The sequence below is a fragment of the Erpetoichthys calabaricus genome, chromosome 2 (genome assembly GCF_900747795.2).
Source record: "Erpetoichthys calabaricus chromosome 2, fErpCal1.3, whole genome shotgun sequence".
NCBI classification, from domain to species: Eukaryota; Metazoa; Chordata; class Cladistia; order Polypteriformes; family Polypteridae; genus Erpetoichthys; species Erpetoichthys calabaricus.
This window is the reverse complement of record NC_041395.2, coordinates 129,325,293-129,343,146: the sequence shown is the minus strand read 5'-3', so window position 1 is coordinate 129,343,146 and position 17,854 is coordinate 129,325,293. Positions and strand designations below refer to the sequence as shown.

The window sequence follows — 17,854 nt, the reverse complement described above, 5'->3', positions numbered from 1 at the left end:
TGTAAACAGACATGAAATGTATCTATTCCAAATAGCGAAATATTACTTACCCTATACAATTCCATACATCTCACCGACTAGAGCTGGGAGAACTTCAGCTGTGTCGGTGAGGGGATGGGATAGCAGGCTGCCTTCTGCCAGTGCTGATCCACACATTTGAAAAACTAAGACACTGATGAAGAGGTGTGAGGGCATTTAAAGGGGCCTGGAATTATGACTTTTTTTCGCAGGCTTCAGGGATTCTAGTGTTAAAGGCTCATAATACCCAAGATCATTGTCAACTACACTTTACTTCAATTTAATACTTTCTAACATTGGAAATACCAAATTATGGAAATTGGACACAATTATATACAGTAAACATTTTATTAGATTATTAAAGTATATGTAAATTAATATGTACCCTTATTGCATGCTTTTGGCTGATATTAGTGAGCAAATGCGATAAAGTATTTTCTATTCTTAAAGCCTGTTTTGGTAGTAATGGAGGCAACACAGAAATATGTCAATTGTAATATCAGTCCATCTTTCGACAACTAGCAAACCCATATGTCAAAATTCCATATTTAGGCTAGTTCAGTTTTATCATTTATTTTTCCCAATATCTTTGCCCATTAGAGCTTTTTTAGTATTTTTCTCTGGTTTAAACAGAATAACATAACATTTTGGAGCAAATATTGCAAACAGGAGGCCAAAACTCGATGCCAAGATGGCAAAAATCTCAACAGCTACTGTGTGCTTCCCTGGTGAACTGATATAAGCTGGGATGAATGTTATCCACACTGCGCAGAAGATGAGCATGCTGAATGTGATGAATTTGGCTTCATTGAAGGTGTCTGGTAAGCCTCTTGCGATAAAGGCTAGCAGAAAAGAAATACACGCCAATAGTCCAATGTATCCCAGCAGACAGCTAAAGCCTGCCACTGATCCAATGTCACACTCAAATATTATTTTTGCATTTTGGTACTTGGTGTTTTTATTTGGGAAAGGTGGGGCCGTTGTCAACCATATAATGCATATTAAAGCCTGAATGAAAGTAAAGAAAAAGACAGTGCCTCTCTGCTGGGTTGCTCCAAACCATTTCATTACACTCTTCCCTGGCTTTGTAGCTTTAAATGCCATTATCACCACAATAGTTTTTACAAGAATACAAGAAATGGACAAAACAAAGCTGATTCCAAAAGCAACATGTCTCAGCCTACATGACAAGTGGGTGGGTTCACCAATGAAACACAATGAGCAAAGAAAGCACAGCATCAGTGACACAAGCAAAAGAAAACTTAGTTCAGAATTATTTGCTTTTACAACAGGGGTTTTTCGAAAATAAATGAAGATGGCTAAAATAACAACTGATGAACAGCCACCCAATAAAGCAGTTGTGGTTAAAGTAATTCCCATTGCATCTTCATAAGACAAGAACTCAACTTCTTTTAATATACATTTGTTTCTTTTTTGGTTAGACCAGAAATCAGGAGGGCAAATTAAGCATTCTGTGGAATCTGAAAGAAAACAGAATTAACTGAAACTTTATTGCCTTCTATTGTCTTTGTGATACAGCTATAAACAATAAACAATAGTAAATAAAAGAAACAGCACAATGTACAAAATATGACATCTCCGCATCTTTATCAGCAACAGCAGTAAATGACCATATGATAGACCTTACACAATAAATATATAGTATAATACATAAAAACAATATAGAAGCTTATTTTTCATGATGTCTTTTTCCCTATACTTTGTAAGTATTTAGAGGGCAATATTAAAGCTTTAGGGGAGAGAGAGGTAAATCATAATTTTTAATAAACCAGAGCAACTGTTCTAGTTAAAAAGGGAAATACATGGGGGTGAAAAGCTTATGATACATACGTTTTTAGTCCATCCATTATCCAACCCGCAGGATTACGGGGGTCTGCTGGATCCAATTCCAGCCAACACAGGGCGCAAGGCAGGAAACAAACCCCGGGCAGGGCACCAGCCCACCGCATATGTTTTTAGTGCTTGACTTATTTATATTTTTACATGTTTAAGTACTTTATATATTTTTGTTACTTTTTCCTGTTACTGTTTATGTGAAATCTGCATGTTGTTCTCACGTCTGTCTTCTCTGGGTATAAATGAACATGAGTACAACAGCATGCCCTGTGATGGACTGGTGCCCCTTTCAAGGTTGTTTTCCATCTTGTGCTCATGCTGCTAGGATAAACTCTGAATCCTGTCAAGCAGAGTCTAGAGTAAGTGGATTCAGAATATGGATGGATGGATAAACTTGACTGGCTGCTAATGTCACGTTATAACAATCTCACCCTGAACGATTGCTATTTGTATCTGGTAAATTAAAAAATATATATGTTGATTTAGTTGTTTGTATATGACTCATACTGTATGTGCTTACAGATTACAGCATATAAGTGGTACAATGTATTGTCTGTTGATTGTACATAACTATAGCTACTTTGTTGCATGCTTTGGTTTCTATCACATACTGATTTTTTTTATTTTAGAGAGTTTAAGGAGCAATTCTTCACCCTTAAAATCACTGCAGATTGTAAAGAGCACTGATAGCCATGTAAACATTTAGATTAATATGGTGCAGTATATTATTATGTGATAATGTTGTCACTGCATCATTAAGGTACCCCAAAACACAATGAAAATCACATTCATTCAATGTGCTATTAATAGATGTTATTGAAAGTGAACATTACATTTTCAGTATGAATTTTTATAAAGAAGGTTAAAATGGTTTTTGATCTTAAATGCAGTGAGGATGAAAGAAGGATTATTTTACATTTATTATTTTACGTTATTATTTTCATATAGTCAGTTTGTTTAATTGGAATATTAATTTTGTTCCAGGTAAATAGTAAAATGTCTCCATTATTTAAAAGGAGTAAAATGACTCTTTAGTTTAGTGTAAGAATTTTTGCCTTTTTAAATCTCAATGGTTTTCAAGTTTTTGTATTTACAATATACTTGACCATCAAAGAAATACTGACTATGTGCATGTCCTTTTCCTTTTGATCTAACTAAATGTATCTTCCTTAGAGATGTTTGGAATGGCTTGTTTTTGCAGTAATTACTTACTTACTTTGCAAGACTGCAATAATCTTCTTTCTAGGAAAGAAACTATAATATTCATTTGAACTTCCAGCACAGTATTACCACCAGTACTTAGCTTCATGTAACTAAAAATTTAAACAGCAGACAGACATTGCTGAAAATACTCAAATGCGGAAGGGTGCAAACAGGTGGGAATCAATAAACAGAAAATAAAATTGTAAATGATGGCTAAAGCTTGATCACAGCTAAAATTCAGAAACGTGAGGTGATTAAATGTAAGTAAATAACAAAAGGAAGCAGAGACCACGTAGGTTTAATACTGTGCAGTAATGAAATGAGCCTGCCTCTCACATCTCACCTAATTTACTACTCAATTGTAAATGTAAGCCTTGCATCAGTGCTCACTGATAAGCAATCAGGTGCTCCTGCCATTTCCACTTTGAATCCCTATGTATTCAGTGTCTGTGCTGTGACTGACAAAAGTATAATTTTCATTATGAATTAAGCTGACATGTAACAAATTTGCCTTACAAATTATGACTCACCTAACTGGCTGCTGATCTCTCCGTCTGCACATGGAATGCAGTCAAAACAACATGTTGGCTCTCCTTTCCTGTGAGCTTTTCTGCTACCTAGTTGACAACTTTTGCTGCAGATTGACTCAGGAGCCTGAAATTACAGGGGTAGGATTTGAGTAAAATAAAATAATTAAAGTTCACTTAGGTAAGTTGCGAAAAAAATGATCAAAGAATGTTAATGAAAATGCTTTATTTTTTGTTAAATCTCATGATAAAAATAATACCGCAGTTATATTAAACAGAATTCAAAGGTCGTGGCTTTATAGATGAAAAAAAAGGAAAGCAGCACTCATTGTCAACCTTATTCACTGGAACAGTAGTAAACAAACAACAACAGGGAAACACTGACAACTATGAATATTTTCAAGTCATCTTGTAGTCATTCAGTATCTTGTGTGACTACCTCTTATAAGCATAACCTCCTGCTGATCTGAATATTAGTGTTTCTCCTTATATAGGAGTACTAGGGTGTTGTACCGTGTTAGCCATTATGAATGTAGAGAAAAGCCAAGCAAAATGACACCTTTTATTGGCTAACTAGAAAGATTACAATATGCAAGCTTTCGAGGCAACTCAGGCCCCTTCTTCAGGCAAGATGTAATCTCTTCTTCAGGCAAGATGTAATCATTAATGATTACATCTTGCCTGAAGAAGGGGCCTGAGTTGCCTCAAAAGCTTGCATATTGTAATCTTACTAGTTAGCCAATAAAAGGTGTCATTTTGCTTGGCTTTTCTCCTTATATAGGAGAAAGTAGGGTAAAATGACACCTTTTATTGGCTAACTAAATAGATTACAAATGCAAGCTTTCGAGGCAGCTAAGGCCCCTTCATCAGGCAAGGTGTAACAAAGAAACTGAAAAATACTCTAGCTTATATTGGGACAGCAAATTGATTTTTTTCTTTCATTTTAACAACCTTTTTGTTCAAATGTTAGCAAAATAAATACACCTGAGATTAATTAACCCTGAAAGAAGAGAACAATGAACTAATAAAATGTAGAGATAAGATAATCATCACTAGAGAAAGTCCTGTAAGGTTTTTTTTGAAGTGCATTGTCTGTAAGATGTAGTCAGCTGGTCAATCAGTCTGTTTAGTCCACATATCTGGTCATAAAACTCTTGTCTCTATTCAGACCATTTTGTAGAGTGTTGAATTTAAGCATAATTTGTATTCCCATTCTCTCCGCTCCTGTTGGGTCTTGAAATTACGCATAAGCAAAGTGACCCTCAGATCCTTTATGCTGTGGCCATTACTGTTAAAGTGTGCTGCCACTGGAAGATCAATACTGTTCTGATTAAAATGAAATCTATGTGAGTTCATTCACTGGCGCAGTGTCTGATCAGTTTCCCCTACATAGAGTCCAGTGTTGGGGCACCTTATGCACATGATTTATTGTTATTTTTGTTACATTATTGCACCGACATTTTGTGATCATATTTCATGACCATTTTCTTGTGGGTCATCTAGTGATTGTAGAACATTAATAGCCCTCTTATTTAAGATGGAACTACAGTAAAGCTATCGTCTGTTTCAGTTTAGGGCATATATGGATTGACACTTCAACAAAATGAATTACCGTTTTAACTCATATGAAACACTTGAACCTATTGTTTTTGATCTCAAAATGGAGGAAATAATAAAATTAATAAATTCAAAGCAAGCTAACCAAATAATCAAATACATGAATTACCTCTCTGCTACAGAATTGAGCCTTTTTGATGAGATAATTGATCTGGCTATAGAAATTGAAAAATTAAAAGCAAACTTAGGCACTGCTTTAGAGTGAAAATTGCCTTGTTGCCACCATGTGATCGGGCCGCGATTATGCCATTATCATAAACACTACAACGAAAACAATACTTATTTAGGGACATTTTTTTGTTGTTTTCGCTCACATTTGTTTGTGTGCCAATTTTGGTTACTAACTTGCTTTCTTTTGTCTTTCTGGTTCAGACCTCTGATTGCCCCCTCATTACTCTTTACTGATCTCTCATTTGGTGCCTTCATTTTCTACTCTTTAACTTTGTCCTTCAGGACAAGCATTTTAGTTAAGAACAGTTCATACGCTTGGTGCATAAACTCACTGAGTCTCTGAGTATGTACAGTTTATCGGAGATATTATCCCATCTTTGTGAAAGTACACAAGCCATAACTATTATTTTCTCACTCCAAAAAAATAAAGTGTAATAGTATTTGAAATGAACACCATTACTAAGAAATAAAATGACAAACTGTAACAATTTAGGTATTACTTAACAAATAAGCAAGATGGTCTCAATGACTTGCATTCTCATAAAGACTTTGCATGCTTATTGTTTTACCTCTTCTATCAAAAATGCAGGAATGATTTTCAGAATTAAACATAATACAATCCTACAATGATTACCATAGCACACAACTTCTAATAATACAAATAATACATTTTATTTATATAGCGCCTTTCCCATGCTCAAGGCACTTACAGAATATAATAAAGAATGGCAGAATATACAGTATATAGCATATTCTCATCCTGGTGAGATTGAAGATGAACTGGATTGAAGAAAAATCATCTTTTTATATGGTTGAACTTGATAAGGAACTTCTTAGATATGTGATTGAAGAGGAAATCCATATGTCTCAAGAAATTATTGCATTCTTTAGGTGAATTAAATCTGTAAAGTTCCTGATATCTGCATATCTGCTTTATTACTGAAAATATAGTTTTTGTAAAGCAACTCAAATTGTCACAAACATATAGCCATATTATGTAAACAGTTGACAACATATTGTAGAACTATGAACTAGTATAATAGAAACTGTAATAAATATTTTCTGAAATAAAACCATTGAGGAGCACAAATGGATACTACCTACTGTTCCCGGGTCGAAATTCCAAAAGATATCAACTTCATTGATTAAAAGTTGTTGTCCAGAGCTAGTGAATTGGTCAAACACACCAATAGTTTTGCTAATCACCATTTTGTCAGGGGTTTGCTGCCAATTTACAATGTCAAACACAGGAAGGGCATCCCCATTTTCATCAAATGCCACTCTTTCTCCAAAATGAGCAGTGAAATTAACTTCCTTTAAATAATGCAGAAGCTTGGAAAAGATAAATGAAAATGTCTTTGTTATTTTACACTAATAAAAATAGGTTTACAGATTTAGAGAGGTAGTATTTTCAATCATGTTCTAATCAATATACATGTTGCCACTTTCCTGAGTGATGATGAATGAACTATGATTTTGATATAATAATTTAACTCTAGTCCTCTTGTTTCACTTGATTCCATGCACATTGTGCCCATTAATTTAGACATTTTTACATATTAGGTAAAGTTTCTGTGTATTATATTTTGGGTTTAAACTGTGATTATTGCTACTACGTGACTGCCCCATAAATGTGGGTTCAAATTCAGGGCTGGTTACTGTCAATGTGAAGTTTGCACACTTCCCCGGCATTCACATTGGTATATGTGCATTTACTATGGCTGCCTCTCAATTCACAAATGTTTGCAAGATAAATTGACTGTTAAGTTCAAATCAGGCCAATAGAATGTGCAAGTTCTCTGTGATGGACTGGTGATAGATTTAGGATTGGTTCTTTTATTGAACTCATTTGGACAAAACCCATCTCTCTAATAGAATAAGCAATATAGTATAACATTGTCAAACCTGTTCAATCCAATTCAGGGTTGCAGGGTACCAGTCCATACCAGGACCCACACATACACACACGGATCAGTTTGGAAGTGCCAGTTAATCTAATCAACATTCTTTTAAATATGTGTAGGCACAGGCAAACATGCACACTCTACAAGGCAAGCAACTGGGCAAATGCTGGATCCATAAAACAGCAGGGTTAACCACTGTTCTACCAGGATGCATTAACAAAATAAATATGTTAAGAAAATAAATTATTTTTGCCAATTTTATGACATATGAAAAACTTAGACTGTTGGTGAAACTGTTTTTTTTTTCTGTTTTACCTGCCAGGGTTTCACGCTTGTGATATCTGCACACGTGTTTCCTTCAAATGGGCCTTTGCCATGTTCACAGTTGTTGAGGTTGTGCAGAGCTTGTGCTACAGCATAAACTGCCTTATACACGTTGTAGGAAGCTCTTAACTGAGACACATCGCTGTATTCCGTTTTGGTGCTCTTTAGATACTCTGAGCCTGTACATTCTTTACTGTTTTCCATAGTATACTTTGTTGCTGTATCATTTATATTAAACTTGCAACCAAATATTTTTTCCCAGAACTGTTTTAGTAAATTATTATTTTGATCATAATCAGGTTTTGCTTGAAGCAGATATTGCTCCAGTCCAGGGATGACCCCTCTTCTTGCTGTGACACCAATTGTACCTCCAAAATATTTGAAGTTTTCATTGCTGGCTAATGCAGCGAAAGCACTCCATGAATCGCTTGCTATCCATTGCTTTCCAGTGATGTTTTGTTGAGCAATTTCTTTTATTAAAACACTTACATCCAGCTTAGTTAGAAACACAACAATAACTTTTGCACTAGATTGTTGCACAGTCTTTACTGCACGTTTCAGATTTGATTTGTCATTGACATTAATAGCTTCTGAAAAAGCAATGCAGCCAAATTTCTTATGTTCTTCACTAAAACTCTTTAATGCATACACACCATAGTCATCATCACTTCCTATAGCACCTACCCAAGTCCATCCAAAATACTGAATTATTTTGGGAATCACTTGGAAGGCTTCACTTGGAACTGTCCTAAAAAATGAAGGAAACTCTCTTTTGTTGCTTAGTAATGGGCTTGAAGCACAAAAGCTGATCTGAGGAGAAAATAACAGCAGTTCGTTAGTAATTATTACAGGTCTTAATATTCAACTCTTTTAATTCTTACAAATAAACATATTTTAACCATATTTCTGAATCATTGTAAATGCTGTAGATCATGTCAATTTTTTATAATAAAGTAGTCTAAAATTTTAGTGATGTTTAGTGATATTTTAAAAATACAGAGTGGCCTTCTAGCTGTGTGACATTCAGTTCCTTTGGATTTACAAACTTAATACAGTAAATTATTTGAAAGAAAAATCCTTTAAAAATGTGTACCTATTTGTGATTGCAATTTTTTGTAGCAGTTTGTGTCTACCACTATATGTAAATAATGTACAATATTAATTTTTATTCGCTGCAAGGCTGTAATCACTGCTAATGAAATGTTATCTAAAATGATTATAAACAGTAAAATAATTTTTTTCTTTAGGACTACTGCTGGTCTAGTGAATATGGAGATCGCTAAGGTGCCACAAAATTTGAAAAGACCTAAACTTCAGTTAAAAAAAGAATAAAAATCCTCATACTAAAGGCTGCAGCCCCAGACGATTCACATGTATATCCCGGTCTGGTTGCCGTCTGTGGCATTTGCACATTCTTCTTGGGTCAGAGTGGCTTTTTTTTTCTTTGTGTACTCTTTCCACACCTGAAGACTTGCCTGTTAAATTTAACTTTTAACTGTAATTTAGCCCTGCATCAAAGAGTTTGCATGTGGATGCTTAACTGGTTTTCCATCAAGAGTTAGATCCTCTCATAGAATTACTGGTTCTAGGGCAGATGATGTGCTTTCAGCTGGACAAAATGGAGGAATGGATAGATAGTATCATGGAATTTATTGCTTGGCATAATTATATATTCTAAAATGTAAACACTGAAATGTAATATTGATTTGTACTTTGAACTTTGTTTTAATAACTAAATCTATTCCTGTACATGATGTTACAAAAAACATATTTTTTCACTTAATGTGGAAAAATATTTTTCTGACTTTCAAAAATGTAATGAGAAAGTGTGAGTAAGATAACTAACAAATAGACATTTTGGGTGTGTGCTTGATGTTAAAGACTTGTATTAACTGTAACCAGCTGCATATACCTGTATAGTTTAATACACTATTAAATAGAATGCAAATAAAAAATCTAAATGTTTGTCCCCTGTTCAGTTATCAGGTTTGTATTACACAAACCACATAACTTTTATTTTGTCCTATAAATTTCTGATGTTATTTTTAGGTTATTTATTCTCTGTGCTTATAATGTGTGATCTGAAATACTTTTACTTAATGTATTTTTAAAGGCACCTTGGGTTTGATATAAGGTGCTATATAAATAAAACATTATTTTACATGTGTGGTCCTCTTTAAGTATATGAAAAGAAGTTCCCTGTAAACTTCAAATCAAATTTTGGCTCCTGACTTTAAATTTTCTTCGGTGGTTATGAGAAGGTAATCAACTGTTGTATACTGTATATTTAAATAATGTGAATATCTGAACTATTTTTTAATATAGAAATTTAATTAAACAAATCTCAGACACAGTGAAAAAGAAATGTAATCACTGAAAAATCAGTAATAATTCAGTAGAGATTACAAAAGAACAATCATAGTGATACAGTGAAGACATTTTTTTTTCTTCAAAACAGCATAATGGGCAAAATAATTTTGCCATTTCATACCTGAGGGACACTGAAGAGGCTTAGCATCCGTGCTATGGCAATAGAATGTGAGGATAAGGGCTCTCCTATAACAGCCACAACTGGAGGAGGTCCTGTACAGTTACTGCCATTTACGGTGTCACCCTGTCCGGCTATCAAAGAAGCTGCTGCTCTCAGAGACACCTGTAGGTTCATGCAGTTGTCAAATATTCTGTATCCAAGAGTTATGTTTGGGAGAAGGAAAGGATCTTGGTTTATTTCTTCGATAGCAAATGCCATGGTCTGTGGTCTTTGAAAAAGTAAGATATCAAAACTGTTAAAAAAAAAAAAAGATAGCAGATTAAGCAAAAGACACTTTCAGACAAACCATAAAATGGAAACCATATGCATTGTCTGTTGTCATTATAATAATACAAATATATGTGTATATATATATATATATATATATATATATATATATATATATATATATATATATATATATATATATATATATATATATATATATATATATACATATACATATATATATAAAACACTCACACACATAATTTCTTTGTCTCAATATCAAATGAAATGAAGTTACCTGTCACACTTCCACTGCAGAGGCTTAGATCTGAATAATATTTCTGGTGCATGTGATTCAAAATGCACTGCAAATATTCCCCCTAACATGATGTCTCCAGCTTTATATAAACCATTGAAACTAAAGCTGTCTTGAGCCTGGCATGATGTATATTTAGCATATGTTGCTGGAAGAAACAAAGCCAGAAAAACATTAATGAACACTGTGCATTTCATTGTGCACTACATATGTTTTAGAACACAGAAAACATTTTATATACAAAGCGTTTTAATCTCTAGAGTATTCTTAAACAACCTTACAAAATATGTGTTTTTATTTGTTATTTGTTATTCAGGTGCTACTTGTAGAGAATAAACATCAGAGCAGTTGGCAGTAATTTCATAAAGGTGGATTTTAAGATCTGGCTCTATTTGTTGGCTATTTATGGAAACAGATTTTTTTTTAATAAAGAAAACAATTGATTAAATATTAGAAAATGTGTGTGGAGTGTTAATTGCATTTAAAGTGAAATACATGAATATTATAATCACGTACTACACCAAACCTCATAAACCACCCAATGATGTTAAATGGGCAAAAAAAAGCAATATGGATATATATATAATCATATCTGCTGCCTTGTCTTTATACAATAATCATGCACTTTTATTCAATTCTGTTAAACACTTGATGTTAACATAAAGATAAAACAGCAATTTTGAAGATATTATCGTTTTGTTTATTTGGCCAAAAACAAGAATATTTTCACTATTTAGATACATAACGTGTTTACAAATGTTTTTTTTTAAATATCAGGATTGGTTAATTAGGTTGTGTACTTTGTAATTTAATGTATAGCACCTGCTGGGACATCTCTGAAAGAGAAGAATGGAAGAAGGCAGCCTTTTCAGGACACTGCCTACCCTGGGACACTAGGTGGCAGCTTCCCTGAACGGCAACAGTTCCCTGGGTTCTCTTAGGGCATCCTGGGACATGGAGTTCGTTTCCTCAGCCCTGTTGAGTGCTGTGGGTGCCGCCAGGGGGAGCTCAAAAAGAACCTGGGGACTCCCACAGTTACTACAACCTGGAAGTACTTTGGAGTCACGAGGACGGAAGCCCGCAGTACTTCCGGGCTACTTGAGGACGGATGATGTGGTGTTTGACCTTGGAGGAACACTTCCAGGTCATGGACTATTTAAAGGACTGCTGAAGATCCAGCAAGGGGAGCTGGAGTTGGGTGGTAGAGTGACGGAACTGCTGGAAGGAGTGGAGGATTGTGATTATTGATTATTGTATTATTATTGAAGAATTGTGGCATGTGTGGTGCTTTGTGCACTGTAATTGAAGAAAATATTAAAATTAATACTTGGTGCTTTTACAAGTGTGTCTTGGACGTCTGTCTGGTGGGTTTCACGGGGTTTCACCCCTAGCATCCACAATTGGCGTAGTCGGCAGGATTCTGACCGTCGCTTTAGGTCAGAAAACCTTTTAAAATTAATGTGCACATAACCCACAGACAGCGACACATGGAAACCACCAAACCCATTTCGCCGGTCCGTCATGGGAAAAAAGAAGCCTATACCGACCGACAGTGCAGAGAAAAGTCATGTGCTCGACATCCCCTGTGTCCAAGATGAGCAACAGAGCAACGCCTTACGGGTGAAAAATTTTCCGGGTGCCAACAACCAAGACGAGGTATGTGCCGGGAAGGGATCGAAAACATCTTTAAAATAACTCACTTTGTCCCGTGCTCATACCTCGTAGACAGAGCGCATCTGGAGTTCGTATTAAAGACAAAGAATCATCCTGAAGACGGTTGTGTGCTCTCCGAGGGGAGTACGAACACGGAAGACTTCCACATGCGGTCGACCAGCAACGGACACGTGATAAGACCCAAAGTATCACAGTATAGAGAAGGTCAACAGCAGCCCGTAGGCTGGAGTCAAGACATCCCGACGGATGCAGGTTTTCCGAAAAGGGAGGGGAAGGCGGACGAAGCATCGCATGCCATTAAAGAAGGTAAGGAGGTTCGAGGAGTGACCAATCGATCCACCAAAAAAATGAGTCAGGAAGATTGCGGTCGGCAGGAAGCTAGTCCCCGAAACTCCAATTCCCAAAAGGCAGGGTGAGGCCCAACTGCGCAGGCACAGGAGACGCTTGTCAGCTCGCGGCTGGAGGATGGGGCTTTTGAAAGTCCGAGTTTGCCTCCAGTCGATCGGAAAAATTACTTTAATTTGCTGGAGCTGGAAAAGGTAATCCAGCCTGTAAAAACCCTTTTCCAGGTCATCACCTCGTTGAGGAAGATCGTTGAGGAATTGGGAGCGGCGGCCGAGGCACCTTTACAGCGGGTGAATGAATATTTATGTCGCTTCGGATGGGAGCTTCCCCAGATGACAGATTCGGCTGTACAGGTGGGTGCAGCCGGTACCGTACATGAAGTTGGGACTCAGATGACAAGGGCAGCACGATTGGCTGGTATCAGCTGCCAAGTAATCTTGAGTCCCATAATTGATATGGGGGTGATGACCAAGTGTCCGGTGGAAGGAGCGGGGGCATTGGAGCAGCGGAATAGTGCTGACTTCTGGGTTTTCCCAAACCTTAAGACATCAGCGCTGGTCTCACCCAAAAATAATAGGGTGCAGACAGTAAAGGGTCTCTCTCTTACTCATAGGGAGACCCAAACTGTGAGCAAGCCCCAGAAAGAAAAGGAGAACCTGCAGGAAAAGCAATGTCTCCCCGTTGTTATCCTGCTCTTGTGTTTCAGGAGGGAGCCATGGTCCGTTCAATGCAGAGAGTCCCTCCTGAGAAAGGACTACCCTAGTGGGGCTGGTCGCTTCGCCTTATGATGCTCAGCTGGGGGAGGAGCCATGTGATAGACGGCCGACAGCTCAATCCGGCTGGGTCGTCCCTGAAAGAGAAGAATGGAAGAAGGCAGCCTTTTCAGGACACTGCCTCCCCCAGGACGCTAGGTGGCAGCTCCCCTGGACGGCAACAGTTCCCCGGATTCCCTCAGGGCATCCTGGGACATGGAGTTTGTTTCCTCAGCTCTGTTGGGTGCCGTGGGTGCCGCCAGGGGGAGCTCACAAAGAACCTGGGGACTCCTACTGTTATTACAACCTGGAAGTACTTTGGAGTCACGAGGACGGAAGCCCGCAGTACTTCCGGGCTACTTGAGGACGGATGATGTGGCGTTTGACCTGGGAGGAACACTTCCGGGTCATGGACTTTTTAAAGGACTGCTTAAGACACAGCAAGGGGAGCCGGAGTTGGGTGGTAGAGTGACAGAGCTGCTGGGAGGAGTGGAGGATTGCGATAATTGATTATTGTATTATAATTGAAGAATTGTGGTGTGTGTGTGGTGCTTTGTGCACTGTAATTGAAGAAAAATATTAAAATTAATACTTGGTGCTTTTACAAGTGTGTCTTAGACATCTGTCTGGTGGGTTTCATGGGGCAACAGTGACCCCTAGCATCCACACACCCTACCTGCCTGTGTAATCGGTGTGTTGCATTTAGGAAAAACACATGTAAATAATAAAAGTAAAAGCCAATAGATGAAGGGGCAGTAGGCACCCTTTTTTGAGACTGGGATGATAAGTGAAAAGGCAAATTTCCTGAATAATTCTGTTACACGTTTTTGTTGGTGTCTGTCTACAGGACGTAAATATTTTCCTGTCTCGCAAAAGAGTCACCTGCTTTGAAGATCAAAAACTACTCTGATTGGTATCCCTTCAATATATAGTATTGTGATAACAGCATTGCTTGCTTCCTTAGAAAATGTTTGTATTTACTTGGTTTGAAAATTAACATGTTCTGGGGACATTTGCCTCTAATAAGCATACCGTGGTATATGTAGTTCTTGATATTTGGCATCAATACTATTGTTTAACCAATGAAAATGTGTTTGCACTATTGTTAAACAAAGGGAATTGGTATGTTTCATTGTTTAACCAATCACCATGTTGATCTAGGTAGAGACTGAAGCAGTTATATGCATCTGGGCAAATAAGAATAAAGAACAGAGTAGGTCAGAGACTGCAGCCTGCTTCTTTATGCTTTTGGCACCATAGTGCCATGGCTACACTCTGTAGCAACAGTGACTTGTACTTGGCCCAGGTTTCCCTTGGCCTGAGGCTGGTAACACCTGTAGTAGTAGTGTATTCAGTATGTAAAATATGGGCCACCATGTCACATCAGGAAAGAAAACAGCATAGGATAAACAGTGGTGAATAAGGATGAATAATATTTAGCTATCAAAATGTACTTTTAACTAGATATAGGGCAACCCTATTCCTTCAGAACAGCTTTATTCATTCTAGAAATGCTGTTGTACAAGCCATGAATTGTGTGGAGAGTGTTATTTCACCATTCTTCCAATAAAAAACAAAAAAAACTCCGTTTCTTTGAGTGCTGAAGGAAGTGAAAATCTATTTTTCACTCAGTGCTCTAGAACTTACTTCAAAGGTTCAGGTTCAGTGTTGTGATCTTGTAATTGATGACGTCTTAAAGTCTGTCCTGGTGTTAATGAAGCCACTCTTGAATTAGTATAGCAGTATGCATGGTGGCATTATCAGTTTGGAATAGAGGAACATCATGAGGAGCAACTGTTTGCATCATTGTCCTGTAAAATGACCTCATCTTCCAATGCCATTATACAACCAAGCAGATGACTTCCATGAGATAGCTGCCAATATCATTTGAGATCCCTCACCATGTTTAACACTTCAAATCTCATTGAACCGGATTACTCTTGGGGAGGGGTGTGTTAGGTAAAAGATCAATGACACATTCATATTCACGATCCGTGGAAGTTCTTGTGAAAGCTAGACTCTTACTTAAAACATCATATAAAATGAGAATTTACACATTTTATACATAAAATACATTGTTTAGTTGTTTAAAAGAATAACAGATCTAATGGATCCCTTTTCTACAATTACTGTATATCAATGTCCTCTGAAATTTTGTTTCTCACTAGCGCCTCAAATTGTTGTCTTCATTCACCGGTATCTGCTCCCCTCTCGCGTGGCAGTCCCTGACATTATGATGTTATCGTTGAGCTAAATCACCTGCTTGTCAGCACTTCTTGTCCTGTGCTCTTGCCTTCTGTCTGCATGTAACCTTTCCATACCATTTTGTGAAACTCTTGGTTAATTAGTTTGTTAATAAAGGGGATGAGACAGAATATAGGAGTCTGGTGAAAAACCTTGTTTCTTGGTGCAAAGAGAATTGCCTGTATTTTAACATCAGCAAAACCAAGGGACTGGCTATTGACTTTCACCACACCAAAGATCTTCTGCTTCCTGTCACTATTGGATGTAGAGGTGGTCCACTCCTACAAGTACTTGGTGATTCACATCAATGACAGGTTGAACTGGTCTCGGAACACAAAGGAACTTTATTAGAAACGGCAGAGCAGACTATTTTTCCTTAGAAGACTGCATTCCTTTAATATGGGCAATGACATCTTTCACATCTTCTGTTACTCTGTGATGGCCGGTGTGATTTTTCTGTGCTGTGGTGTGCTGGGCAGGTAGCATCACTTCAAGAGAGGCCCATCCGAATTAACAAGCTAATTAAAAGGCAAGCTTTGTTATGTGATGTACTCTGAATCCCTTGAATGTCGTAGTGAAGGAGAAAATTAAAACAAAACTGAGTGTCATTATGAACAATGCTGCACATCCTCTCTCTGACACTCTAACACTGAGGACTTTTAGTAAAAAGCCAGATTTCCCCCCTGGAATAAATCTATCTATTTAAATAAACACATTTAAAAGTAATGCTAGTGTTCCCTTATGAGCTGTATAGTATAGTTGTATGTGTTAGTCACACAGTTTATTCAACTTAATTACAAACTGAGATTTTTAAACCCCGTTACACTGGGCAATGCTACTCTCTGTTCAATTGTCTGTTGAAAGGGGACTATCATGGGCAGAGTTTTCATGTAAATAAGGAAATAAAACAGCACAACATCAGGCACATGTGTGAAGCTTCCACTCCACCGACATACTTTGAAAATGACTGGATCCAGGTTATGAAAATAAAAAGGCAGATGTTTGAGTTTTCAACGACCACCTCGTGATAATTTGAACTTACTACACCAGCTATCAGAAGACTCTCCTCATTTTCAGGCTACATATTTTCTTCCAAATGCTGTATTGTATTAAAATTTCAAAAGGATACTTTATCAAATATGGGTTTTATGAGTACAGAGAAAATTATATACTACATTACAAATAATCTGCTTTATATTTTAAGCTGATTATAGACTCTAACAAAATCTTGATACAATTTTCTTAATAGAGCTGAGCTTATCTAAATACAAGACTACAAATGCAAGACTACAAATGCAATATAATGTAAAAAATGTTAAATCATGTGTCCTATACTAAGAAAACCTTAGTTTTCTGACATAAATATATTAGTCTGTAAATAAACAGGCCATAAATCATATATTTTGGGTGTAATCTATTGGTTTACATGTGAACACTAATGGTGTACGAGTATTTGCATTGGGCCAATGAAGGGAAAGGGGCAGGGGCTTGAACCACTGCAAGCCCCTCTCTGTGCACATCCCTGGTTATGGGTAGTGGGAACATAAAAACAATAGTAAGAAGTACATCAGATAAGATGATTCATGTTTTCTACTGATTATGTATTTTAAAATGACTTTTTTATGTCACTTGCTCATGTGGTTTTGGGCTTTTGAAATGACGATGGGACCCTTGACCAGTATCTATCTATCTATCTATCTATCTATCTATCTATCTATCTATCTATCTATCTATCTATCTATCTATCTATCTATCTATCTATCTATCTATCTATCTATCTATCTATCTATCTATCTAAATGAGAGGAGAGGCAATTATTCAGTTCAAAAGAACAGTATTATGGGAATGCCTTTCCTGTTTATGTTGTGTACAATTTAAATATTTTAGCACATTTCGAGCATATGACTGGATAACAAACATTAGGACATTTTTCACATTGTTTGCTGTACACCACTTAAACAAAAAATTGCACTGCTCTTGATTAACATTAATTTTAAAGTTGCTTGTCTGTATTATAAAACCATGCAGCATATTATAGATATAGTGTGAATCCTTTTTTGCATTGTGCTTGTTCTCAATGACTTATCAATTACCTTTCTGCTGCTTGTTACAGATGTTTCTTCCAGTCCAAAATCTGCCTGATA

The 17,854-nt window shown here is 36.8% G+C and overlaps 1 protein-coding gene across 1 annotated transcript in view; it reads right to left on the bottom strand.

Moving 5' to 3' along the window:
- Positions 1-418: 418 nt before the first annotated feature.
- LOC114645351 (extracellular calcium-sensing receptor-like) overlaps positions 419-17,854 on the bottom strand; it is a 32,612-nt gene continuing 15,176 nt past the window's right edge. Inside the window, exon 6 of the mRNA XM_051922273.1 lies at positions 419-1,499. Within this exon, the coding sequence (XP_051778233.1) occupies positions 586-1,499 (914 nt within the window). The 3' untranslated portion in view covers positions 419-585. The remainder of the gene's footprint in view (positions 1,500-17,854) is intronic.